Source organism: Grammomys surdaster, unplaced genomic scaffold (assembly GCF_004785775.1).
Source record: "Grammomys surdaster isolate TR1022 unplaced genomic scaffold, NIH_TR_1.0 126398, whole genome shotgun sequence".
NCBI lineage: Eukaryota > Metazoa > Chordata > Mammalia > Rodentia > Muridae > Grammomys > Grammomys surdaster.
The window spans coordinates 3,080,351-3,108,238 of record NW_021621192.1 but is presented as its reverse complement, the minus strand read 5'-3'; the positions used below and the strand labels follow the sequence as shown (position 1 = coordinate 3,108,238).

The window sequence follows — 27,888 nt, the reverse complement described above, 5'->3', positions numbered from 1 at the left end:
TTGTCTTCTGACCTCCCTATGTGTGCCATGGCACTTGAATTCCACACATCTATACATGTATATGCAAACAAAACAAAAAATGTAATTACCTTTTTTCAAAACAAAAATGAAGCACAATCAGTATTTCTACATATCCAAAAAGATACAAAATCTTATGAGTGGCAGTGAAATAAGTCAGTAGGGATGAAAAGACCTTATAAAGCTCTGAGTGGGCAGAAAGGTGGCAAATGAGTGCATAAATTATACATGAGTTATCAGTCACAGGGAAAGAGGGGGAAGTAGGGTTACTATACATGGCTCCTTGCAGATTAATGCAGAGGCTGCTTCTGACAGCAGAATGAGCAGCCAGTTGATGGAATCATGACATGACATTCCCCTGACAAGAAAAGTAGTACCACCTACTCAACTGAAGATTTGATGGAAGTTTAATAAAGCAGAAACCATCAGGATCAAGAGACAATTACCATCAGGATGGCTCAGAAAAAAAAAATGGGGAGTCTACATAATTAGAATAAGAAACAATACATTATATCCCCCTGGAAGCAGCCGGAGTGAAGGTGAGGGGCAGGGATCACAGCACAATAGAGTATGGGACTAGCAGTGATGGTGGTGACCGTGGTTGTGAAGGAAGAGAGCTGTGTGGGGTACAGTCATAGCAACTATGCTGATTCCTAGCTGATATCAGTGTTAGCAGTAGTCAGCAATCCTGGAGCTGGACTGGCAAGGATCATGGAAAAGATAAATATCTTATCAACTCTTGATCCTGCATTAACTGTTTCAGGCATTGTGCTGCGTGGATAAACCAACAAGTACCCATCATATGTCTAACTTAGTAATGGGTTCAGGAGTACTAAGATTACTATACCATGATTCCTACTCTTCAACGAATCAAGATGAACTTAAGTAGCAACAACCAATAGCTATCGGGATGTGGTAATAATTGGGGAAGAAACAGAAACTGTTATCTGATAGTGTAGTCATTTTGCTGATGCTATAAAAGATCCCAAGACCCATATGGCCAAAGAAGTGACTCCCCAGACTCCTATCATGATCCATGGAATGTGTGCACCCATACATACACAAAATTAACAAAGGGGAAAATCTTTCAAATGTGTCTTAGTTCCAATGGTTTATTCAAACTGGGAGCCTATAATCCTCCAAGATATCATAGAAAAATGTGAAGTTATAGGGGGAGAATCCTTTTGTTGTTATTCTGAAAAATCCAAGTTTACTCAGAGAGCAAAAGATTCCTCTTTTGAAGTTCTGGGATGAGAACGATGCCCAGAGCATTCTCTATTTGATCAATTCAATTACACTACCAGTTTTAGTTTGTTTCCAGTGCAAACATTTCACTGGTGAGAACCAACATGATGCAAGAGAAAAGGTCCTGAAGTTTCAAACCGGAGCATTCTATTTTAATATTCAGTCCACGCTGGCACAACTTGGCCTTTGCATCTTCATGTAGTGCTGTTACAGTGAGCATCTTGTGGTACTTAAAACCCAAATGAACATCTATGATTTTTTTTTTTTTTTGACAAATGTTCAAACCCGAAAAGAAGAGCCATAGCCTGGAACATTCAATTATTCACTCTTTGTCTTTTCGTCTTGAAAATAATGTGAATTCCAAACACCTTGCAAAGTAAATTTCATGCTTTGAGACCTGACCCAGAGTTCATGAACGTTTCAGAAAATTACTTCAAATAAGTGAGCAAGACTAAAGTGTTGTGACAGGCACGTGTGCTCCGGGGAAGGTTGTATGGCTAGATGTCACGTGGACTCCATTTTAAGACACACAGGTAAAGATGGCTGCAGTGATCCAGGGTTCTCGAGGAAAGCCCTAACTCGGAAAGCTTTCTAATAGACATCATTGCCTTTATAACTATTGGAGCTGGAGCACACAGGCATTCTCAAGTCACTTTGATGAGTCAACTTACCTTTCCCTGTTTCTATCTAGTCTTTGCCCTCTGCCATTGCCCCAGTAACTATAAACTCGTCCAAACTACAATCTGGATATTGCAGAGATACAAAGCTGGGTTATACAGCAAGATGGTCTTACCTTTCTCCTCTTACAGTTTAAGTCTTTAACAGGCACCCATGTAGCCACACCCTCTCCCCAAAACTACCAATCAACTGGGAGGCCCACCATTCCTGCTGGCCAATTAACTTCACAGTACTTCTGCAATCCCGCCCACTCACAAAGCTACTGGGAGCTGTCTCTCTGCACTCGCTGTACACGACCCCCCTCCTCGCTGCACTGGCGACAGTGCCACCGGTCCTTCCATCCTGGAGAAGAGGTCTGCTGACACGCAAGGTCCCAAACCTCCCAAGTTATTCCAAGAAACCGCCTGCTAGAGGAAAGGAAAAAGCTACCCAAAAGGCCAGGCCCACACCCAGCCTTCTGACCCCGGAAGTGGTTTTCTCCTGTACATTCGATAGGGGCGGGCACAGCCGCAGGTCTAGCCCGGCATGCCCCGGGCTTCCGGTGACCTCTGGCCCTTTTCTGTCGTCCGCTCTTGCTGCTTAGCGTGCTCGCTCGCGCCTTGCTTTCCTCCACGCTCCCGGCTTCCTCCCCACGCTGCCCGGTGACCGTGGCGCCCGCGACCGGCGCGGCGGCGGCGGAGGACAGTCGTCATGGCCGCCTCTAAGCCCGTAGAGGCGGCGATGGCGGCGGCTGCTGCGCCCGGTTCTGGAAATGGAGTGGGCGGTGGCGGTGGGACTACGGGCCCCGGCTCGGGCGCGGGGACCCTGCCGCGATGGCACGTGGCGCTGGCCATCGGGGCGCCCCTGTTGCTGGGTGCTGGGGCCATGTACCTGTGGAGCCGAAGGCGGAGGCGCCGGGAAGCGGGAGGCCGGGGCGACGCCAGCGGCCTGAAGCGCAACAGTGAACGAAAGACCCCAGAGGGCAGGGCCAGTCCGGCCCTGGGCAGTGGCCACCCCGACGGTTCTGGTGACTCCCTGGAAATGGTGAGAAGCCGCCCGGGCCATAGAGTTGAAAACGAGCGGATGCAGCTTTTCCTTGACCGGTTGTGCGGGTGAGAGGGTCCTCCCACCGGTCGGAAACTGCCGAGTGGCCGCAGACGACTTCAGAGTCGTTTCCTTTATAGGGAATGGAATAGCAGCTCCAGACTGGCTAGCATAGAGACGTTCTTTGACAATTTCCTTTGGGATCCAACAGAACACTTTGCTTTTCTTCTCAGTGACACAGCATTTATCCCTAGTGGTGTAGGTATGGGAAACATGCACAAATATTATAACATTAAGCGAAGAAAGGCAAATATCACGGAACGATTGGAGTTGTGACGTGAGTTGTTATTATGATTCCCAAGACCAAAACTTTACTAAGAACCGTTTAATAACTAACAAGCCATTCTTCTTTCGGAGTTACTTCTCTGCTGGTTATATGGAGGCGGGGGTTGGGAGGGGGACGGGCGGTTAGCAACTATAGTTACAAAGTTGAAAAAAATCACTAGGTAGCTTTGTATATAGGAAATAAGCCAGTTTCTAAGGAACTGTGCGCCCCCCTCCACCCGCCCTCCCCGCACATCCTAAAATGTTCACTTTCACCTGGATATATACCTGTGTCCAAGCCTGATAGTGCCTCTTAAAGCATCTCTGGTGTTAGAACAAGCATTGGAGTGACGAACTGCTTTATCGGATCTGGTTGGTAGTCAGACTTCAGAAAGTCAAATCCTTTTGACAAGTTTGGCAGCTCTGGGGATAATTGATGTAGTCTGAGATTGAGTGAGATAAGGGACTTTATCTGGGTCTGGAGTTGTGTGGTGGTACTACCAGAGTAAAACGAGGTCAGAGAGACCTACAGGTAAATAACTCCCAGGTTTATGCACAGGTAAATTCTTCATACACATGCATCTTATGTGCACTTACGTTCATGAGAAAAACTGTATAGTTAAATGAATGACAGGCATTTTCATCCCATCCACCCTGAAGAGACATTGTTCTTTTACTAATTATCTTCAGAAGTTCTGGTATACGACTATAGGGGTAGTACTTACGGTGTGTGAGTCACTATGCTAGCCAGCAAGAAAACTGTTTGTTCTCTCCTATGGGGAAATTAAACAGCCAATTTCTAGCCAGAACTTACAGTGTTGGAGGGAACCATGATCTTTGAGAACTGAAGAGATGCCATTCTAGATTGTCCTGTCCAGCATTGTTATTTTGGTAAGCTCAGTTTATGTCGTTGTCATCCTAGTAGGCTAAGAGGATTAAAATATTAGGTCCCTTCTATTTCATCTAGCACTAGAATGTTAAACCCAAGATTTTAGGATAAAAACCTGGCACTGGAAGCCCCAGCAAACTGTGATGAACTACCAAACTCCAAGAAGCCCTTTACAGAGATAAATTCTTGCAAAAAGCAAAGATCTGTTTAGTGTTGCCACACTGGAAAGAGGGATAATTAGTTGTTTCCAGTAACTTCCAAGTTTTTAGTTACTCACCAGAACTTTAAGGTTTAAATAAAGGGAGAATCGGGACAAGAGGTATGGGGAATTAAGCTGCTCTGGTCAAGAAGTTGTGTGACAGTTCTGATCCTGCAAGAGGGATGGTGTGAGGGCTGAGTGAAGAGGTCCTAAGGGGATTAGTCTGGTTCCTACAAGACAATTACATGTGTCCCAGGGTGTGACTCAACATCCAGGATAATTACCCTAGTCTGAGGGGTGCTCTGGAGTCCAAGGTGAGTTGAGAAAAAAGGTTAAGGACCATGACTTAACCTCTGTTTAGTTGAGCTGAAGGTGATAAAATGCATTGGAGTCCAAGGTGACTTGAGTAAAAAGGTTAAGGACCATGACTTAACCTCTGTGTTTAGTTGAGCTGAAGGTGATAGAATACAGAGATGTTAAGCTCTTGTCCTATTTTCAGACATCTATGGGCCAAGGTGAGATGTTCAGGGCATTTTTAGCAAAGCAACTTGTAAGTGCCTGTTTAAGAAATGGTGTGGTTGTGAGTGCCTATGAAGGTGGTTGTCAAGAGCCTTCTTTGACTCAGTTATTGTCTTGTATCGTTTCCATATATATGAAATTTTGTACATGTGAAACTTTCATATCTAAAGTTTTTATTTCCTTTTAATCTGGAATAGACCCTTACATACAAGTTCTTAGTTCTATAGGAATCATAAATAAATTAAGAATAAGGGGAGCTGACCTGGAGAGGTGGCTTAACAGTTAAGGAGTGCATACTGCTCTTGCAGAGAACATGAGTTTGTTCCCAGGACCCTCATCTGATAGCTCACACTTGTAATTCAGCTCCAGGAGGATCCAGCACCTCCAGTGTTCAGAGACACCCTCACTTGGTTGCACATAAGCTTGTGTGTGCATTCATTATACACAACAGAGAGATAATTAAAAATAAGAGTAGTTTTACATACGAAACTTTTAGCATTACGTTATAGTTTCAGCCACATCTCCCCTATCCCAGGCATGCTTACACTATGGTCTTGAAATAATTAGAAAATTCTCTTTTCAGTATTGCAGCATTGTGTGCAGCAGTACTGATGATTTTCCTATTTATGGCGTACTGTTGCTATAAAGATGATTTTGATTGGCCTAACTTCTGTTGAATTCTCTGAGTACTTGAACTGCTTTAAAATGATTATTATATTTGTCCCAAAATGAAACTGAGCAAAACATTTGCATATACCATTTTCTTACCTCACCATGTAGAATTTAGGAATGTGTTTGGAATTATTAAGTTGTTGTTTAGCAAGGCAACATTAAAAGTCTTCATATTTTCTAATGGAAATGTATATTCTTACCTGTTGGTAAAGAGTTATTATGAGTGTGTGAGTGTAACTGACTGCTCATCCTACTATGTATGACCTGTGGCTGGAGGAATTGCTCTGTATTAGCATTTGTCCCAGCTGAAGGAAGAACAAGTTTCTAGATGCTGTGTTCATTCTTCAGCTGAGGAATAGCTACATTTTTAACAGAATTAAGGAACCACCAAATATCTTTTCAGGGTTCAGTGTTAGCAGACTGAATGGAAAACCTGTTTAGTTTTGTGTTTGGGCTTGATGTTTGCCCAAATATAAAATGAACTAATGATAGATGTTCCCCTATGTGACATGGGCCACATCCAGTTACCACTTGTATGAGTCAGTAAAAGCTTGGAAGAAAAACGCAAAGCTGTTGATGCTGGTTTTGAGTAATGCGAATTTCAAGATATCATTAAAGAAAACATCTGACAGTTGATAGTTTCTAAGAGTGAAGTAAAGTATTAAACCTGCTCCATTTAGGTAGTTGTAAAATTTACCAGTGTTCTGTCTTACTCTAATAGATTTTTCAAACTTGAATTACAGATTTTCAAGATTGTATCCATGACACTTCTTACTCTTGATTTGAGCTACCTCAGAGGACTAACCAATACACACTAAGCCTAGTATCCTAGTTGCTCTAATAAATAGGCACTGATTTAAAAGAATGGTATCGATTTCATAACTATTAATTTCATAGTAATTTTTATTCCATTATGCTTTAAATTTGATGATAAGGAGAAAGTAGCTGTTTAATGTTCAAGGTTTTTAGCCATTATACAGATGTTATTCCACATAAAGTGTTTGGGAACCACAGGTCTATGCCAGAATAGTATTTAAACATGTTAGTGTAAGGGCTAGGGTTGTTTGCTGTGGTCATCTTCGTCGAAGTCATTCTCTTTCCCTAAATTTTTTAGTCTTTTGTTTTTATTTAAGTGATTGTGCATGTACAAGTAAGGTTATGTGCACCTGAGTGAAAATGCCCCCAGAGACCAGAGGCATCAGGTTCTCCTGAAGCTTGGGTTAGAGGTGTTTGTGAGCAGCCCAACATAGATGCTGGAACAGAACTCAGGCTCACTACAAGAGCAGTCAGTATATGCTCTTAACCACTGAGTTGTCTCTACTGCCACGCTTCTCCCTACCCCCCTGCCCCCCCCACCCTCATTGTATAGCCCTGGCTGGCCTCAGACTCAGAGAGCTCTTGGCAGTCTCTCATTGTGTAGCCCTGGCTGGCCTCAGACTCAGAGAGCTGTCTGATTCTGCTTCCCAAGTACTGGGATTAAAAACATACATCATCAGACCTACCTCTTGTCATTAAAAAAAAAGGATCAAGGGTTACTGGTGACCCTCTAATTATAATTAATACTTCTCTTATCTTTAGTAATATTTTATAGTGCCCTTTTAATGACTTTTTCCTCTTACTAAGACACATTTCCCTGATTTTATTTACTTTAGTACCACTGATTGTTAGCATTCTTCCCAGTCTCTTCTTCTTCTTTTTTTTTTTTTAATGACCTTCATGGTTCTGTTGTAAAAATTCTTATATACTCTACCAGTTCCATGGATGTTAGCCAGACTTCTCACAAGGTCTAACTTAAAAGTAATCTTCATTTGTCTCACAAGTATTTTAGCGTCCTCCTTTTCCTAATCACATCTCTTCTTAAACAATGTGAAAAAATTCTCATAAAATGCCCCCAGCAGAGTTTTAGGTGTCCTCACTATCTCTTTTTACCACTTTTATTTTCTCTATATCTAATCAGTAAATAAAAGTAGGATATTCTACACCATATCTTAAATAGCTGACTAATATCCATTCCTGCTGCTATCATTCCTCAACTGAATTACTGTCCTTTTTTTATCTATATTTATTTTTAAAAATTACAGTCAGCACTGTCACTGTGGATTCAACAAATGGGGGATCAAAGATATTGAGGGGGCAGAGGATTACACAACTATTGAACATGTACACTTTTACCTTTCCCTAGGTAACACAGTAATGATTTACATAGCACTTTACAATGTACTGGGTAATGAGTAATTTAGAGATGGTTAAAAGTACACAGGAGAAGGTTGGACATAGTAGCTTAATTGGTAGAGTACTTGGTTTGCTTAGCTTACATAAAGCCCTTAGTTTGATTCCCAGCACTGCATAAAACCAGGTGTGCCATGTGCTTATAATCCTAGTACTTGAGGTAGTGGAAGAAGGAGCATCTTACACTACATAGGAAGCAGTACATACAAAGTCACAGCTGCTTAGGGAGATTACTTGAATCCACAAGTTTGAAACTAATCTGGGCAGAAGAGTATAACTTACTAAAGCAACACCGTTATGCTAGCAAATGTACCCAAGTACTACGCAAATAGTACATAGGGGAATGAATATCCAGATTTTTGGTGTGGGATGAGGTTCTAGAACTAATCCTCTGGATATTGAAGGACAGCCATAGTCTTTCTACTTCGTTGTTCCTATTAGATTAAATCCCATGAGTCCCATGCTTAAAATGATAAAGCTCTCCAGTGCAGATAAAGTTCTGTTTATTTTGAATGATGCTTCTCCATGGTGTTAATTCCCTGTAACCTTTCTACTCTATCTTCATGCCTGAGTGGTGGAATTACAGGAGTATGTTACCACACTCAGCTGCTATTTGCCATTGATTCTGGTCTGGTCTTTGGATGTTCTATGAACATTGCCTCTCACACATTCTCCTCATAAAAGACACAGCAGTGACATCATCTCACCTTTTCTGAAATCCTGGTCTATGTGATTCCATAATTTCACAGGTTATATGTAACATTTATTATAGAGTGCTAGAGTTTCTTATTCCTACCTTTATTACTATTGTAGTCTTGAATCTGTGAACATGAATTGGTTCTATTTTATTTTCTCTTTTCAGAACTTAATGAAGTGCCTGGCACATAGCAGGTATTTGAAATTAATTTCAAGTATAAGTTTTTAGGCATAAATATATAAATTGCTAACTGGAGAATCCTTATTTAGAATGGTTCAACTTAACATTAGTCAACTTTATGGTGGTATGAAAGCAGCAAACATTCAGTAGAAACTTTTGAATTTTCATCTTGTCCCAGGTCAGGTGATATGTCCTATAGGGTAATCTTTTGCAATTATGGGCAGCAGGAGAGAACCACAGCTACAGGATTGGGTGGATAAACCACCAGCACTCTATAGTTTACTGTGATGCTAAGCTATGATGTTTATTAGCTTAGGTTCACTACATGAATTTTTACTTGGGATATTTTCTTTTTATTGTGTTTGTTTGTTTGTTTGTTTGTTTGATTTTTAAACACGCTCTGTAACATAGCCATGTCAAAAGATTTATTTAGATACCAGTCCTTTTCTGGCTTTTTGCACATTTCCAGGTCTATTAATTCTTTTGGGTTGATATCTTTCCTTCCTGAAATACTTGATGTTCATTAGCCATTTGGTTTCAGAGAAGATTATAAGGAACTTTCACTAACAGTTTACTGAAGCTGAATCTTACTAAAACGTTTATTTTTAAACTGTAACTTGTTTGTTAGAGGATTACTTCTTCAAGACATTATGGGTAATTTTTGCCTCCTACTTGACAAGTTTTAATGCATAGTAATGTTTGTTGAAGAGAAAAAAGACATGTTTAGTGCTTTTCATTGTTTACTAAATGTGTAGCCTGAGATACTTGCTTTTGATTCTGTTTTACCTCATAGGTATGGATTTATATTGCTATTCCTTGAACTGATACTTTTCTTGCCAGCTGTGTGGTTTACTACTGGTCTAGTGTATTTCTTAGTTAGATTGGGATTTCAGTATTTGATTACTCATTCATTTGGAAAGTGGTCATTTACTTGTTTTTCTGTGCTGTCATGTAGCATGTTCCTTCAGGAAGAACTACTCTGTTGGTTTTTGTGTAGCTGTATCTCTTTGCCTACAAAGAATTGGTGTCATGTGTCCAAATCTGTGATGCTTGATTGAGCACCTTATTTGTGTGTGTGTGTAAATTATATTTTTGATTATAAATAAATAAAGTGTACATCATACTTTATATGCATGCTCATATGCTGAAGTCATCTTGACATTTCTGTAATACCTAATACATGATAGATGTTAGTTTCTTAACTATTTTGGAATAATAAAATCAAGAGTATATATGTGTAGTATAGGTTTAAGGTCCAATTCAGATCCATTTTTAGGCCTTATCACAATATATGTCAAAAGCAGTTAAGTTTCTGTTGTTTTTCTCCCCTGATATTTTCATTCCATAGTTTGAATTCATGAACATGGAAACCCAATTGTGTAGTGATAGATTTAGGGCTTGGGGAATATTTGGCTCAGAGAGTAATATGCTTACAGATCAATATGAGTTCTGATCCCTAGTGCCATGTAAAATGCAGTTGTAGACCCTAGCACTGAGGAAACAGAGGCAGATGCTTTCTAGTGGCTTACTGGCCAACCAGTGTAGGCAAAATGTAGGATTAGATTCGATGAGAAACACTGTCTCAAAAGGTAAGGTAAAAAAGCTGCTGAAGGAGTTATCCAAATACCACCCCTTGACTAATTATATGGTGATGCTGGTGGTTTCATTTGTATAGAATAAATCTGTAATGAGCATCGTGCCTTAATGTTTCCTTTTTCATCTTCAGAGTGTAAGCACTGGGCTTTTTGTTTGTTTTGGCTTGTGTGCAAACAAGTAGATGGGTGTGGCAATTGTTGTTCTATTGATGAAGATTCTTAATTGTCCTAAAGCATCCTTCATCAATACAAACTATGCCATCCATACAGTATAAAAATAATGAGTTGTTAAGTTCAGATCCATGGAATTTGAATTCTACCTTGGGCATAGTCCTAATTCTGCTAGGGCTTTTTTGCATAAAATGGGACTGGGTGCACCTGTTTTGTATTTAGGATGTAGCTCTTAAAAACATTCATTAGCAATTTTGACAGTAATTGATAACTTCCTTCCTGCATCATTTCCATGATATCTTCTCTTTGGATCCAGACATTTGTTGAATTGATTTATCAGAATCACATTGGCATAACTGCTGCTGCTGATTCATTATGAGGAGAAAAAACTTACTCAAATCTGGGGTAGAAAATGCTATATTTTATAATTTTAAGCAAATGATAGCATGATATAATGGGCAGAAAGGAACATTTTTTAATTACTTATGTTCTTTCCATTATTCACGGAGATTAAATTTATGTCCTTGTACTGCCTTCTTTGAAGAAAGATTGCATATGACTTAGTCTCTTCAAAACTATTCCTCAGAGAGACTAAGGGGCTCTCAGTTTTGTTTTCAAAGTGGCCAAGCTGGCCACTATTCTCCAGTAGCAAGTGGTGTTGCACGAGCTTCTCTAGTGGGACTACCAGGGTTAGCATATGGTGAGATGAGTGTGTATGTGGATGTGCATGCACACACATGGGTGGGAAAGTTAGAGGTCAGCTTTGGGTTTCCTTTCTCAGAAGCCAGATTACCCTGTGTCTTAAGACAGTTTCTCTTACTAGGACCTGGGCCTCTGGTTAGACTAAGCTGGCTGGCCAGCCAGGAAGCCCCAGTTCACCTGTCCCTGACTCCCCAGTTCTGGGATTACACAAGTGGTAGCTACCCAGCTTTTTATGTGGGATCAAGCTTAGTTCATTGTGCTTATACAGTTTGCCCTCTGTGGACTGAGCCACCAAGGTTAATGTTCTTTAAACCTGCTGGACTTGTATGTATGAGGCCAGAGTGTAATAAAACTAATCGTGATAAAAGTCTCAGGACTAATAACTTTTCATAAAATTTAATTACAAAATTTATAGCACTCCAAGAAGACTACCAAAGTCAAGTTGCTTCCAGTAATGTTAAATGAGTTTGTGGTTTTTAAGAACTTTGGTAGCTTCTGAATAGACTAATAGACTACATGAAAAGATTGAACTAGCTTCTCATCATGTTCCCAATATGTTTGAGGTCATCTTGTCTTCATTTTTCATTTGTGAAATGTGCTTTCAGAGTTGTTTTTGAGGTGCTATTTGTTTTAACTTCTGCCCTTATTTCTAAAGATAATATAACTTGAGAGGGTAGACGGTGAGAGAAATGTCTTTGAAAAAGATTTTTTTGTGGTAGGTTTTAAACCCCTTGTATTAAAACAGTGATTATAATGTCCATTAAGGTTTCCTCTTCCCTCAGTACATTAATTTTTGCCTGAAAAGTCTTGTTTTGGGTGTAACAGAGACTAGTGTTTGTTGATATCCAGCTTTTTGTGATAAATTCAATTACTATTCTTGTTGTGGTGCCATTCTTTTCTCTGCATTTTTATTGAAGAAAAGTTATGGGTCAGAAAATAATGGGAGCTGGAGTAATCAGAAGGTGAGGCAATGTTAGTGACCTTTGTGCTACTGCTAGTTGTAGTTAAGTGGCTGGCCACAGTGGAGAAGTGGAGGAGTCACAGTGGGAGAGAGTTTGCCAGTTCAAATTATATTATTTTCAATAGTACAATAAGGAAATAAAATAGACTTAAGAAATCAGAATTTTTTTTCGAGACAGAGTTTCTCTGTGTAGCCCTGGCTGTCCTGGAATTCACTCTATAAACCAGGCTAGCCTCAAACTCAGAAATCCACCTGCCTCTGCCTCCCAAGTGCTGGGATTAAAGGCATGCGCCACCACCGCCTGGCATAGAATTTTTTTTAAAAAAAGAAATTGCTATGAAACTTAATTGAAGGGGTTGGAGAGATAGCTTGGGGGTAAGAGCAATTGTTGCTCTTGTAAAAGGACCTGAGTTCAAATCCTAGCACCCATGTAGTGACTAATAACCACATGTTATTCCAGTTCCAGAAGATGTGATACCTTTTTTGCCTCATGTGGTGCATAAACATATATGCGTACGACTCAGCCATACACATAGAATTAAATAAAAAGTAGCTAGTTGAGATTCAGTTTGTTGGGCTTAGCACATTTAGACTTTGCTAAGTGAAAGGAAATCTGTGTCCCTTTGTCCAGATTCCTCTGTCCTTTTCATTTGTCAGTCCCAGCTCCAGTGTCTTCTCCCTGTATTCTTGTGATTTTATTTAGGAAGAGTTTATTAACTGTTTGTGCCAATGAACCAAGGTTCTGTACTTTGGCCAGTGAATGTTCTTTTTATTTAATCTGAAAATCTTTAGTTAAAATACTGAATAACTGAAATGTGTTGATAGTTACGCCACATTATTTTCTACTTAAATAGTCCCTAATGTTTCAGGGTATTAAGCAGGTTTTCAGTGACCCAGAAACAATGAAAATTTATTGTGCTAAATAAAATAATGTTTTTCTTTCATTTTTATTTGCTATCAAAAGCAATCAAAAGTTTTACTAAGCATAAAGATCAATAATACTTTTGGTCAGATTGTACTTTACCAATAGAACTATGTTGTGCACCATCTGCAGCTCTTAAGAGCAGTCCTTAGTGCCTTTTTGTGTTATACATGCCTTTTATAATGTTTATTTTTCCTTTCTAAGATCTTTCTGTGTCATTTTGCTTTAAGTCATCTATCTGTTTAGACAGCACTTAGCTTTACTTTTAAACAATTTGAAGATCTTTTAATCAAAGACTCAATGTCTTCACATTTACTGTTACGGATAAGTGTAGTGATTGCTGCTCTTGTGCCATTCTGTCTGCTTTTTATATTGGTCACTCATCTGCTCCAGGTACGTTTTAGCACTAAAGCTGTAGTGTAGGTCTGTGTTGTATCTAGCTTCAAATACTAGTTTCTCAAATTATAGGATTTTATGTTGAAAGTCGAGCTTCAGAGCTTTGTGATTGTTAATTATTTATCAGGAGCTAATGTTGACAGTTTGTACCTGATTTGTTCTTTTTCTATTGTAGGTAATCTGATTTTCTTTTCTACTTAAACATCTTTGTGGGATGTTTGCTGTAAATTTCAGCATAACAGATTTAAAAGCCCATATTTTGTTTTTTGGTTTTTTGTTTTGTTTTTTCCTAATATTTTTCTTATCTCTCTTTAACTATGTCTTCTAGGAACTTGCTGGATAGATGTTGGAACTTATTTCCTTATTTTCTTCAAATTTCTCACCCCCATCCTGTTTTCATTGTTTTCTGGAAGTTTCTTGGTCAAACCTTATACTCCATTTGTTCCTCACCTGTGTTTGGTATAATAAAGCCCCTGTTAAATTAACTATAATTCTTTTTACCTTTCAAGATGTCTTATTGTGGAGTGTAGGCATTTTATAGTTCAGTGGTAGAACTTGTGCTTTGTATGTTAAAAGAAAAGAAAAGAAAAGAAAAGAAAAGAAAAGAAAAGAAAAGAAAAGAAAAGCTTCTCCCCACCCCACTTTCTTTTGCTGTTTAGTTTCTTTATCAGATACTAGTTTTCTGTGTGAGTTGGGGGCCTCACTTGTATGTATTGGCTTTCTTTCAGTGTTAGCAGTTCCTCTTTGTGTGGTCTCTTGGAAATGGGACCATCCTCCCTTCAGGATGACAGCCCTATTACAGTCTGACTTGTGCTTTTGTCCAGTAGAGAAAGTGGGTTAAAGAGGGTATCCTAAATTCAAGCTGTCTAATTATCACCCTGATGGCTCAGAAGTCCACCTGCCTCTGACTCCCAAGTGCTGGGATTAAAGGCATGCACCACCACTGCCTGGCCATTTTACTTTTTTTGAAAATTGGATATTTCATCTATTTGCATTTCAGAAGTTATTCCTGGTTTCCCTTCTGCCACCCCCCTATTCTGTCCCTCCTTACCCTGCTTCTATAAGGGTGCTTCCCGCACCCACTCCTGCCTCACTGCCCTGTCATTCCTGGGGCATCAAGCCTTCACAGGACCAAGGGCCTCTCCTCCTACTGATGCCAGAGAAGGCCCCTTCAGTCCTTTCCCTAACTCCTCCATTGGGGTCCCTGTGCTCAGTCCGATGGTCGACTTCGAGCATCCGCATCTGTATTGGTCAGGATCTGGCAGAGCCTCTCAGGGGACAACTATACCAGGCTCCTGTCAGCAAGCACTTTTTGGCATCTGTAGTAGTGTCTGCATGTGGAATGGATCCCCAGGTGGGGCAGTCTCTGGCTGGACTTTGTTGTTGTTTTTTTTTTTTTTTTTTTTTTTTAAGACAGGGTTTCTCTGTATAGCCATGGCTGTCTTACAACTCGATCTGTCTATCAGAGTTGCCTCCAACTCAGAGAGGTCCACCTGCCTCTTCTTCCTGAGTGTGGGCATTAAAATGAGGAACCAGTGTGTCTGACTCATTTGCCTTTTCTTGTTGTTTCCAGCATATTTTCATAGTCTTATGAATGTGCCTCCCTTCTTTCTCCCAATAAAAATTAGAAAGTTTTAAGTAAGCTTGTGTTTGGCTGTATTCATAGCTATCATAGGACACATGAGGCCTGGGCTGCAGGTGGGACATTTCAGTAACCTCTTTATCCTTAAAATAGGTTTCATGGTTGCTGTTTGACTTACACTGGAAAGCTTTTAGAAGTTGAATAAATCTTTTGGCAAATGGAAGATTTTTATCCATCTGTTGATTATGTTCTTGGTTCCTTTTATCTAACATCTTGATTTTTAAAATACAGTTCCTATTAGCATTGTCTAGCTTAAATTGTTTAGGTTATACTCCTATGAATAATAGATAGCTAGAGTTACATACAAATCTTTCTTTGTACACTACACTAGAAAGAATGACAACAACATTTTCTCTATATCTGAAATGATGATAAAGAAGAGCAGCAGAGAATAAGCTGGAGCTTGCTAGCATGAGGGAGGCCCTGGGTTTGATTCCTAGTACCTCTAAAAGGGAAGTAAATAGCATATATGTTTCCAGCCATTAACAAAATCCTCTGTGGTATATAAGGGAGTCCAGCTTGCATGACCCTATCCATCATCTTGGCCATAACTACGCATTGCCTGCCAGAGTTTCCTTGAATGTGTGATAATAATCATTTTGAGAAAGGCCAGGTGTTGTCCTGTTGGCTTGAGCCTACCTTTGTCTACCCTTCTGCTTTAGTGTAAAGATCCTTCTTGCTACTGCCTAAAATAGGAAGTTGGGGACCTATTGAACTCTTTTTTAATTTACTTGTTGCTATTTGCTTTCAGCCCAGATTGACATTGAACTCGTCTTAGACTTTCTAGTGCTGGTATTACAGGTTTGTGTTACCACACCCAGCTATGGTGACTGGTTTTCATACACTGGAACTAGATTTTTCCAAAACAAGGGGTTTAAATTGTCTAGGCTGAGAAACATGTCTTTATACCCATTTGGTTGGCAAACATTAAAATTACCTCTTGTAATATTGAAAGAAATGATAGGTTAATGTGTTAGTGTTTTTGGAAGAAGTCTGGGTGGTTTTGAACTGTAAACAGCCATCCTTTCTTCCCATATTCCTTCATCAACTTGTTTAATCACTGTGCTCTGAATTTATTCCTAAATGTCAGTTCTTAATAATCATTTTATCTCATTTCAGAGCTCTCTGGATAGAGCCCAAGCAGCCAAAAACAAAGGCAACAAATATTTCAAAGCAGGAAAATACGAGCAAGCTATTCAGTGCTATACCGAGGCTATTAGTTTGTGCCCTACTGAGAAGAACGTAGACCTTTCTACATTTTATCAGAACAGAGCTGCTGCCTTTGAACAATTGGTATGTACCCTAGGTTGTTTCTGTTGCACTCTATTGCTTTTCCTGTTTATCTGCTGAAAGTCTCAGTTAATTCTACTCAGATATAATGCACTTTTTGAAGTTGATTTGAAATTATAAGAATTTTTCATTTCTGTTTTGCTAGTCAAACCATAGACCAAAAATTTTATAAATTTTCATAAATAGAACCAGATAGTTTAAGTTAAAGTTGCATAGTGATCCTACCTGCCCCCATACACAGAAGTTTGAGACTATTTGTTTAATTTTTGTTTCTTTGTCTATAATACGGAAAAGGAAGAAAACGATGAGTTCCTCTTACACACACTGACTGTCCACGGCTTTTGTCACTAAAATGTCTTGTACAGTTTTTATATCAGTGTATCCAAATCTTTCATTCTTATCAAAGACTATGTAATACAACTGTATACTTTAATTAAGATATGAAATTGCTCTGAGACCAGCATCTAGTGTTTTAAAAGTTAAAGTTTCCTGAGTACAGAGAAATGAAAGTAAAGTAAGCAGGGACCAAGTAAGGAAAAGCCTGTGGGCAGTGATTTTGCATTTGAGCTAAGTGTGATAGTCTCAACACTGAGGAAGTGGAGGAGCATGAGTTGGTGGCCAGTGGGTAACATAGCAAGACTTTGGCTGAAGAAGATGAGTAAGTGAAACAAATTGATCTACACTTCATTCTGAGTACAATGGAAGTGTTTTAGGGCTTTTAGCAGCAGAGGGATATCATGAATATTTTCCTACTGTTCTATCAAGAATGTATTAGAATCAGAGGGGTGACAGGGAACACAGGTAAGCACATTGTTGTAGTAGTCTACACAGCACATAAAGGAACGCTAAAGACCAGCAAAATTTGCTGTTGCATTGGATATGAAGAGTAAAGACAAGAATTTTAATTCCATCAGAATAGAGACAGAAAGAGACAGCTAAAAGTAGATAGTTTAACACACATCTGTAATTTAGCAGGGTAGTCAGGCTAGAGATGTTATGTAAAGCCAGGCAGTCGCCTAGGAAGAAAAGAGGTGAGTGCTTGAACATTGCAGCATGTAGCAATCAAGTAGAAAGAAGGATTCAGCCAAATCAATTGAGAGTGAGCAGCCAGTAATTTAAGTAGATAGCAGGCAGGTGGCAAGGTAGACTAATGACAAATTGCAGGTAAGTGGGACAGTAACTGTAAGAAGTAACAATCTAAACATGGATCCTTGTCTTGGGATGCATCAGAACTGAGGTGGGTGTTTGCAGAGAAGGAAGGAACAGCTGAAAGAGTAAGGACCTTAGTGTGGGACAGGATGGATCCAGATCAGTAGTGCTGAAGGAGGGCAACTGAGCTGGCTGGCAGTACACAGCCGAGGGCAGGTGGGAGGTGAAGAACAGCCAAGATCTTCATTGCCTAGTGTTTAAAGTCTAGTGTGGGATCCTTATTTCATATATGAGAGCGGCAGAGAGAGGGAGAGGGAGGGGGGTTGTGTGTGTTTGGGGTTTTTTGTTTGTTTGTTTTTGTTTTGTATATTGTAGTTACTCTTTGAATTGGAAATACTTCTATTGAGAAAATTCTTTAACACTTGGCCTGTCAAGTTTTGAAACTCAATTCTGCTGAACAGTTCTGTTTTCAGTGTAACTTTTCTTTTTTCTTTTCATGCTTTCAATTACAGCAAAAGTGGAAAGAAGTGGCACAAGATTGTACAAAGGCTGTTGAACTTAATCCCAAATATGTGAAAGCTCTCTTTAGACGTGCAAAAGCCCATGAGAAGCTAGACAATAAGAAGGAATGTTTAGAAGGTGAGGGCATTTCTATATTTTCCTAGGAAAATTATTGAAGGCTTTGTAGTCACTAGGAAATTTATATGAAACTGCCTTGTGAGTGTAGAGATCAGCTAACTGTCTTTCAGTGTTAAACTATGCCACTGTTGAGACTTTGCTCTCTAATTTAAGTAGAAATTACTGGTACATAAGTTCTATCTATGTTTGCCACTGTGTAATATTTATTTGTTGGTTAGTTGGTTGGTTTTTTGGTGGACATGGACTCTCTTCATGGTCCTGGCTGTCCTAGAACTCACTGTGTAGACCTGCTGATATCAAACTCACAGAGATCTACCTGCCTCTGTCTCCCAAGTGCTAATATTAAAGGCACATGTGTCACCATGCCAGCCTGAACTGAGGAATTATTCATGAGTAGTAAGACTAAGGAAATCAGAAAAGTAGTTTTAGCAGGTTAGTGTTGACATATTTTCAGCTGCTTTCTTGTATAAATGTGAAATGACTTGGAAATGAGTTATTAAGGAAAACACTTTTTCCCTTTCATATTTTCAAACATTTTATACCCAACTGCAGATTGTGTAATTGCTATAAAATCCAAGTGAAAAATGTTGTTCTCTGAAAATACTATAAATGTACTTCTGCCTCTAATTGGCCATGTCTATTTCCAAAACTGCTGTTAAAGTGCAGGCCACAGGCTTTTAAAGTTCATTTTTCTAAGTGATGTGACATTAAACCAGAGTATAATTTGTACAGTCTAAAAGTACTTTCAGTACCTGTTTGCATTTCCTTTAAAAACATCAGTAATAGAATTTAGCCATAATTACTCTTTTGATAACATTTTGGGGGTGATACTAGGGAATAAAACTCAGGATCCCACTTAGCATACTTTCATCACTAAGCTGAGCCTAAAGTGCTTTTCTGTTGTTGTTTTATTAAAGGAATGAGTCTTAAAAGCATGATGATATTTTAGATCATGTTAGAAAATTTAAAAGCTTTGTGATGTCCTATGATAGTTGAAAGAATGTTTTTAAAATGGGAATGCAAAGTTTTGAATTTACTAGCAGAAATAATTGTCAGAGAAGAGGTTGATTGGAGTTTCAGATCAAAGAAGTGTCACGAGAAAGGAGCTTAGGCAGACTTAGCTGGGAAATATGATGCTGATTGGCTTGCTTAGAAGAGTGATGGCGTGAGATTGTGAAGAGTGGAGTTTAGGAAGAGAGGCCACAACTACCGATTGGATACTTGGAGTGACAGGATAAGTGGTGAGGGAACTTCTGATCTTCCAAATTTCAAACCACTTTATTGTGAGCTGTATGTAACATAACCAGTGGAAAGTGGTCTTTTGAGGATGTTTTTGAGCTTTGTGGCAAAGTAGCTTTGGAGACAGAGTAACTTGAAGGCCTTTAAAAAGCTATTTAGGAGGCAAGACGAGAATTTATTGGGTGAAGGAGTTTGATAGCAGCCTCAGCAGCATAGCAAGATGTGATTCTACTGTGTTCACTTGCCTTATGTTACTAGCCAGAAGAAAATATTCTGGATTCCTTGTTTTCTTTGCTATCTACAGAATGTTAGACCATTGAGAGACATCAGAAATTAAACAGGATAAGCACATTCATTTCACAGGTGAGGAAAACAAACCCCAGCTAAGTACAGTAGTGACAGTTCCTTGAAAATTAAACACTTCCACTTTGCTTTGAGTTGAGTTTCTCTTGTAATTCAGTTGTACCTATTTGATACTGTTGGTCATTTTCATAATTCTGTTTTCTGTCATTTTCAGATGTCACTGCTGTATGTATATTAGAAGGGTTTCAAAATGAGCAGAGCATGCTGTTAGCTGACAAAGTTCTTAAACTTCTTGGAAAAGAGAATGCCAAAGAAAAATACAAGGTAAATTAATATGAGTTGGTAATAGTTCAATGCTGCTTGAACCTAGACATAATGTGTATAATTGAAATTAAAACTGGATTGTGTTTCTTTTTCCAATACTCTTTGGTTGTTATAGCATATCGATTTTCAGTAAGTCGAAAACTACCCAAAGAGTATAGTTCATTTTATATATTAGGGAATGTCACTCAAAAGCCCAAAGACCAAATCCAATCTGCTTCCTATATATTAGCTGCTTCCATATTGCTTGGGGCTATGTTTGTGCTGCTACAGCAAGGTTGAGTGGTTGTTAAAGTATTCAAAGTCTATGTAGTATACAATGTTTAAACTGTCTATCACCTGAACTTTTATAGAAAAATATTTGCCGACTATTGTTGTATATATTCTTAGTTTTTAAAGGTAAACTATATCAATGGACATTAGTGACCTAGTTTAATCCAACAATTAAACTAAGCTGTGTGCTAGAGCAATGGATACAAGTACATGGTCCCCGATCCAGGCTGGTGACTCTTACAATATAAGCACTAGGAGGCTAGGGTAGGAGGAGCATCACAAATTTGAGGCCAGCCTGTGCTATAAAACGAGACCCTAATCTTTTAAAAAGGGGAGAGAAAAAAAGACATGGTCCCTTCCCCTACAGGGATGGGGTTTGTTTTTAGTGAACAGGTGGTAAATATAAAGACCTAATAGTGAGTACTAGGGAAAGTCTGCAGAGTGCTGGGAGAGTGAGCACTTAGCTCACCTGAGAGGAACACCAGGGCAGGTGCTCTCTTCTCCTTTACTGACATGGTAATCTTTGAAACTAATCTACACAGCTGGGCTTAGTTGGCACATGCCTATAATTCTATTACTTGGGAGGCAAAACAAAGGGGTTATAAGTTAAAGACAAGCTAGTCTGCATAGAGACCCTTCTCAAAACAACACTCATCAGGTTTCATTAATATAGGCTTTCATGTATTAACACATAGTGTGAATCCAAGGGCAATAGTATTAACTGTACTAGGGCTTGGAACTTTCTTGCTTTTCCACAGTTCATTATGGAATTCTTTAAAATCACCCACAAAACATGTTGAATTCCCAGTCTTACCCTGTGGCTTAGAGCTTAATATTGTTTATTAATTTGAAAACAAAAATCCACTTGTTAAAAGTCATTTTTATTCTGCAGTGTACTTGCTGCTTTGATTAGTATTTTCTCATCTTTAAAAAGCTTAAACATGATTGAATTTCAGAACCGTGAACCTCTGATGCCGTCTCCACAGTTTATTAAATCTTACTTCAGTTCTTTCACCGATGATATAATTTCTCAACCAATGCTTAAAGGAGAGAAGTCTGATGAAGACAAAGACAAGGAAGGAGAAGCTTTAGAAGTTAAAGAAAAGTAAGTATGCCGCGCAGTGTCTGCCAGGTGAACTTTGCACCATGAAATATGCCTGGACCACAAGTAGGTTCTCAATCACCTTTAAAAGAAAATCTATGTACAGATACAGTTAAATATAACCTTAAGTTGTATATTATTATGTATACCTCTCTTTCTAGCAGATACCTGTTAGATCTCTGCTATTTCAGATTTTTCTGTCAGAGTCTTCCTGCTTTTTTAGTCTTAATTGAGATTATCAAGAAAACACCCCTTAAGTTAATTGGTGTGGTTAGAAGACAAATTTGAAGGTGCTACTTAAATTATATGTAGCTAACGTCCAAATGTTTAAGTGCAGGGTAGTTCTTAATTTATAAGCTGGTGAATGCTTAAAAATGCTGTAAATTTCTTCAAGTTTTTTATACTTGTCCAGGACAGTGACAGTCATGTGTTTTATACTATAGAAAGCTAAAGTCAAAGGACACATGCCTTTATGGCTGGAGACCTTAGGATATAATATATATGCCATCTAAGCCTATACATTCACATTTGTCAGTGCTTGTGTTTTTCAGTTGTGTTTTTAAATCCTCCTTGATATAAGGTAGTAGCATTGCTAATTGGGTGTTTATTAATGTGCATAGAAGGAAAGGAAATAATGTTCCTTGTATTAAAGCACAATTGAGTTTTAAGGAAATCTGTATAATTATACCAAGCTATGTACATTTTAATTGGTATACAGTGTTTCAGAAAGTCATGGTTGGGACATACATGTTTCAGATGTCACATAGCTTTAGTAACAGTAAACAGTCCTTATCCCACAAAGACTAGAGCAAAGTTAATCACATTTTATGAGCCGTGGTGAGAGATGACAGGATATGAGTCATAAACTCACAAGAGCTCATAACTGAATCTGTAGTTTGTATTTCCATCTACTCCAGGCCTCAATGTCACCGTTTTGATAACACCAGTACTGTTAATTTTTAGTTTGCAGGATTACTTTAAGATTAAGAGACCTATGTAATTATTTACTGTGTTTTCAGTAATTGGGAACTTTTTTACGTTCAATCTGATCTTAATGTAATTGTTCTTGTTTTCTTACCCTTGTAACCTGAGCACCAAAATAGAGAATAGATTAGTGTGAAGGTAGAGAAGTTAGAGTAATTTGATATAATTTTTCTTGTAAACCACATGCCAGTTTTCTCTTTCTAGACTATAACAACTAAAATGTGAAATTGTATTTTAATTTACAGTGGTCTTTAATACAGATACTCTTTAACTCATGAGGGTTACAACCTTATAAATACATTGTAAGTTGACAACATAGTAAGTCAAATATGCATTTACTTTACCTAACTACTGAGCAACATAGCACACAGTAGAGAAACTTTTTTTTACACTTGTAATCCTGTGGGTAATTATGAGCTTTGACTTTATGGATAGAGTTGTAGCACATGTCTCTAACCCTGTGCAGGATAAAAGATACCTCTAAAGAATATCATTTTCAGACCATGTTAATGTACAACTGTCATATATCAAATGTCTTAGAAACCTTATAGAATTTTTTTTTCCTGTCAAAAAACTCTTCATTAAGTATCTCCTGTAGCAGTCATCATCTTAGAAGAATGTTGTAGCTGGGCTGTGGTGGTGGCCCATGCCTTTAATCCCAGCACTTGAAAGGCAGAAGTAGGCAGATCTCCAGTTTCAAGGCTAGGCTGGTCTACAGAGCGAATGCCAGGACAACACAGAGAAACCCTGTTTGAAACAAAAAATAAACAACAACAAAAGCAGAAAAAACTACTTACTGCATTTTAAAAGGAAAGGTTGTTCTAGGGGCTCTGCAAGAAAGCTTGTTAGGTAAACAATCTGACATGAGTTAATTCTAGGTCTACCTTTTAAAGTGGAATAATAAATCTATTTGAGGCACTTTGGTGTTTTAACTTCTAGTCTTTGTTCCTTACTTAGTCCATCCTGCACAAAACAATGATCTGTACAAAACACATCAGGCCACTCCCCTTATCCCTTAAACAGCTGTTAAGTAATACGGATGCCTCAGACAGAAAGTAAGACAAGGTCCGCATCCATGTTCAAAAGAGTGACTTTTAGCTCACCTCACATTAGCTAATGTTTGAATCAAGTACTAACGTAAGAATTCTGCCAATGATTCTGTCTCCACTTGAAAACTGTTTCCTGAAGGTATCAAGAAAATCCTGTTGGTTAAGAACTCCTAGCAGTTTAATCTCTAACCCCAGTTCCAGTCCCATACTGAATGATTAACAGAAGGAAATGATGATTGAGTGCCATATGTAGCAGGTTTTAGCATTTGCTCTTTCCTTAGTAATTATTTTCCTATGTTTGCTTTCATCTTCAGTTCTGGATATCTAAAAGCTAAACAATATATGGAAGAAGAAAACTATGACAAAATCATAAGTGAATGCTCAAAGGAAATAGATGCTCAAGGCAAATACATGGCAGAAGCATTACTACTACGAGCCACCTTCTACTTGCTTATTGGCAGTGCCAATGCGGCCAAGCCTGACTTAGATAAAGTCATCAGTTTGAAGGAAGCTAATGTGAAGGTACATTTTGAAGTGTGTGTGCATGTGGAAAGTTAGAAAGTGACCATGATTACTTTTCCAGTTGCTTTGCCTGATACCTTAGCATTTCACTAGCGCTTCCATGAAAGGCTATTTTTTTATTTTGAGAAATTACATCTAATAATATTATTATAGTGAATCTGAAACAGTAATACTTATCTTCGGGCAAGAAAATAAACAACTTTTTCTACAACATTTAGTATACTGTCAGATTCTTCTTGTGGCCATGGCATACTGTAAAAGATTGGTTTTGGATAATAGTGACAGTGGTATGGTTGATAACACTCTTCTAAATATTCTTAAGATCCTTTTGAAATGAAAATTTCATACTGAAGTTACCCTACAACATTTTCCTTAATCTCTTTGCATGTTGGTTTCCTAATTACTGAATTTCTTATATTCTGTTCTGCTATAAAGTGTATGCATTGTTGCTTTGAAGAAACCTGTGTTCATGATTATGACTTTTAGCTTTAACAGCAAAGAATAATAATATCTACTGTATGCTGTGTATAAAAATTACCTCAAAACAAACCAGAAACCTAAATGCAAGAACTAAAAATAAAACTCTTAGGAAAAACATAAGAATAACTATTATCTTGTGTTAGGAAGGGGTTTCTGAGATATGAATATAACTTCAAATAAAATATAGCTTCAAAAATCAAAAAGTACCATCAAGATAAAGAACTTGCTGCCAAGGCTTACAACTTGAGTTCAGTCCCTGGAGCCCAAATGATAGAAAAAAGGATGGATTCAAGGACATTGTTCTCTTGTGGCAGATGTTCCTGTGAATGTTTGTGGGCACACACATAGGAAATAAATGAACGTGAAAAGAAAAGCTTTTGAGCCAGGCATGGTGGCTTGTATTTGGGTGGCCGAGGTTGGAGGATTGCTTTCAGTAAGCCTGTGCTTGAAAGGACAGTATCAGAAAACTGAAAACACCTTCCATAGAATGGAAGAAAAAATTCATGAAAGGTTCTTTGTAACCAGGAATAAAAACTTACAACCCAACAGTAAAAAGGAAACTAATTTGATACATACAAAAGATTAGGATAACTCACTAAAAAATATTCTACAAATGAGCGATGATAGCATGAAAAAGTGTTCCAGTACCATTACCTGTTAGGACAGTTTCAACCAAAGCTTAATTGAAGTACCACTTCTTTCCTATTATCATGACTATAATTATTTTTTTTTAAACATTGAAAGCACAGGCAACAGGACTAACTCATAAACTTGGATTGTAACAAATACTGGTAAGGATATAGGGAAATTGGAACATTGTGTTACTGGTAGGAATGTAAAATGATAAAAATTGTTTGGGAACTAGTTTGGCTATTCTTCAAAATGTTAACACATATAGTTGCCATGTAACCTATTGATGCCTCTTCCAGAGAATTTAAGACAAACACATACATACCTGAATGTTGACAATGCTATTAATCATGACACTCAAAAAAAAAAATAGAAATAACCCATATGTCCAATATCTACACTGAAATATTGTATCATAAAAAGGAATATTAATACATACCACATTAAAATACTACATGAAAACCAGAAAAGCAATAGTGTATATGAAACATTCAGAATATACAAATGTGTGGACTAGAGGTAAGTAGTTTCTGGGCATTTGGGTTAGAGGTGTTGTGCTTATGTGTGTTGTGTTCTTTAGGTACAATAAAAATGTCCCAAAGTCTGTAATAACCAACCTTTAACAATATTTAGTTACTATACTAAAAAAATTTGTATATAGTCTTTAAAAGGATAAACTTTGTAGTAGGCATTACAGAATTTTTTTCTCTTAATCTAAATTGGGTTTCAAAATTAACCAGGTACTTTCTTTCATTTTGGGTGTGTAGCTTCGAGCAAATGCCCTTATCAAAAGAGGCACCATGTGCATGCAGCAGCAGCAACCTATGCTGTCTACTCAGGACTTCAACATGGCTGCCGAGATCGATCCTATGAACTCAGACGTTTATCACCACCGAGGACAGGTGGGTAGATCTGATCTTATGTAGAGCTGTGCTTGGTAACTACTCTTTTTTCTTACAACATGTAAACTCTTGAGTTGGCCTTTATTTACTTACATCTTGAAGATTTATAATAATATTGATATTATAGAAGAAAGGGAAGGCAAAAAAATGCATTAGCAAACAGCTAGCCTTTGGGGGGTATTCATATGTAGTTTGTGGGCTTTCAGTGAGTAAACATTAATCCCACTTAGTAAACATTTTAATGATTCTTTGTAATTACATATATATGTCTGTAGGGGTATAAGCACATAAGTGTAGGCTCCCGGTAAGGCCAGAGGTATCAAGTCCCCCTGAACTGGGAGTTATAGGGAGTTGTGAGATACCCACTACATATACAGGGAACCAAACAACCGGAATGTACTTAGCCTTGTCTGATTTGCTTAGCATGCCTTCTTTTATTACAGTGTAGGAGAAAGTAGGAAAATGTCTACAACAACTAAAAATATGGGTATTTATTTTGGACTAAGTCTCTCTTGTACAAGCTCATCTGAGCTCTCCTTCAGCCTCAACAGCCTGAGTATTGGGATTATTATAGATAGACCTGGTTTAAAGTTCTTTGTAGGGGAGAATTTTGTCCAGTATTTCTGAAAGGTGTTTATAAAGTGTTGAAATAGCATTTTAAAAATTCTTGCTATTTCCATCTTTATTTTTAATATCTTGAAATTAATTGGGTGATAGTTATATAAAGTTCTAATTGGCTTTGAAATTAAGTACAGAAACACTTGATTTTTTTATATTTCTTATTTTTTATCCAAATTACAATGAAAAAAAAGAATTATCTTTTATTTTTAAATCAGACATCAATTTTAAGGTTTGAGAATTGCAGCTTTTTTTTCCCTGCAAAGTAATTTTATGTTGAATAATTAATAAATGCTGAGCATTAACTGTGACAACAGAAGAGAAGCATGGTACAAACCTAACTGCTGAGCCTGCTATTTTATTGCATTTAATTATTTATTCTTTCCCTAGCTGAAAATTCTGCTGGATCTAGTTGAAGAAGCAGTGGCGGATTTTGATGCATGTATCAGATTAAGACCGAAGTTTGCTTTGGCACAGGCTCAGAAGTGTTTTGCATTGGTAGGTGCCTTTTTAACTTGTGATTTCATAAGCACATTTGTATTTCATAGTATCCAGCAAGGTGAGTATCCTATTGTCTACAGAATCATTTGTTTTCTTCTCAAACATTAATCTCAGGGAAGAAAGTATCTGGAAACATGTTAGTCACTGTGTGACTAGCCTCAGCCTCACTGCCCTCTTGCCCCAGCCTCTCCTGCTGGCACTGCTAAAGCCGTGCTTTGTGTCCCCAGCTCCCAGGTTTATAGCAGAAATACCTCTCTACCATAAACTAGTGTGAAGGAGTCAAAGTCATTTGAGGAGATAATTTATAGTTATGACAAGACTTAACTGCTTTTGCTTTCCTTATGGCCAGTTTTAAAATAATTTTCACTCTAAAGAAAGTTGTGTCATAAGTATTATAGGTTTAAGATGAAAATGAGATTACTACATTAAAAAGTCTGTAGGTGGGCTATATCTTGGTGATAGAGTATGTGAAGGCCTAACGTGTAAAGTCCTTGTTTTGAAATCTGGCACTACAGAAAAGTAAATCAAAATTATGCCATTTATTTGCTTAGTTAAGATGTCTTAGTTTTCTATTGCTATGAAGAGACACCATAACCCGAGCAGCTTATAAAAGGAACCATTTACTTGGGGGCTAGACTTCTACAGGATTAGTCCATTATCATCATGTCAGAGAGTATGGCAAAGGCAGACAGGCAGGCATGGTACTGGAGCAGTGGTTAGGAACTTACCTCTGATCCGTAAGAGAAAGTGGGTCTAGCCTCGAAGCCCACCTCCAGGGCATACTAGTTCCAAAAAGGCCACACGTCCTCATCCTTTATACGAGG

General features: G+C 38.2%; 1 protein-coding gene across 1 annotated transcript in view; it reads left to right on the top strand.

Annotated features, from left to right (window-relative positions):
* Positions 1–2,489: 2,489 nt before the first annotated feature.
* Positions 2,490–27,888, top strand: part of Tomm70 (translocase of outer mitochondrial membrane 70) — a 34,186-nt gene continuing 8,787 nt past the window's right edge. Inside the window, exons 1-8 of the mRNA XM_028760224.1 lie at positions 2,490–2,964; positions 16,182–16,355; positions 18,014–18,140; positions 19,897–20,006; positions 21,233–21,381; positions 23,726–23,933; positions 25,811–25,945; positions 26,954–27,061. Coding sequence (XP_028616057.1) covers positions 2,632–2,964; positions 16,182–16,355; positions 18,014–18,140; positions 19,897–20,006; positions 21,233–21,381; positions 23,726–23,933; positions 25,811–25,945; positions 26,954–27,061 — 1,344 coding nt within the window. The 5' untranslated portion in view covers positions 2,490–2,631. The remainder of the gene's footprint in view (positions 2,965–16,181; positions 16,356–18,013; positions 18,141–19,896; positions 20,007–21,232; positions 21,382–23,725; positions 23,934–25,810; positions 25,946–26,953; positions 27,062–27,888) is intronic.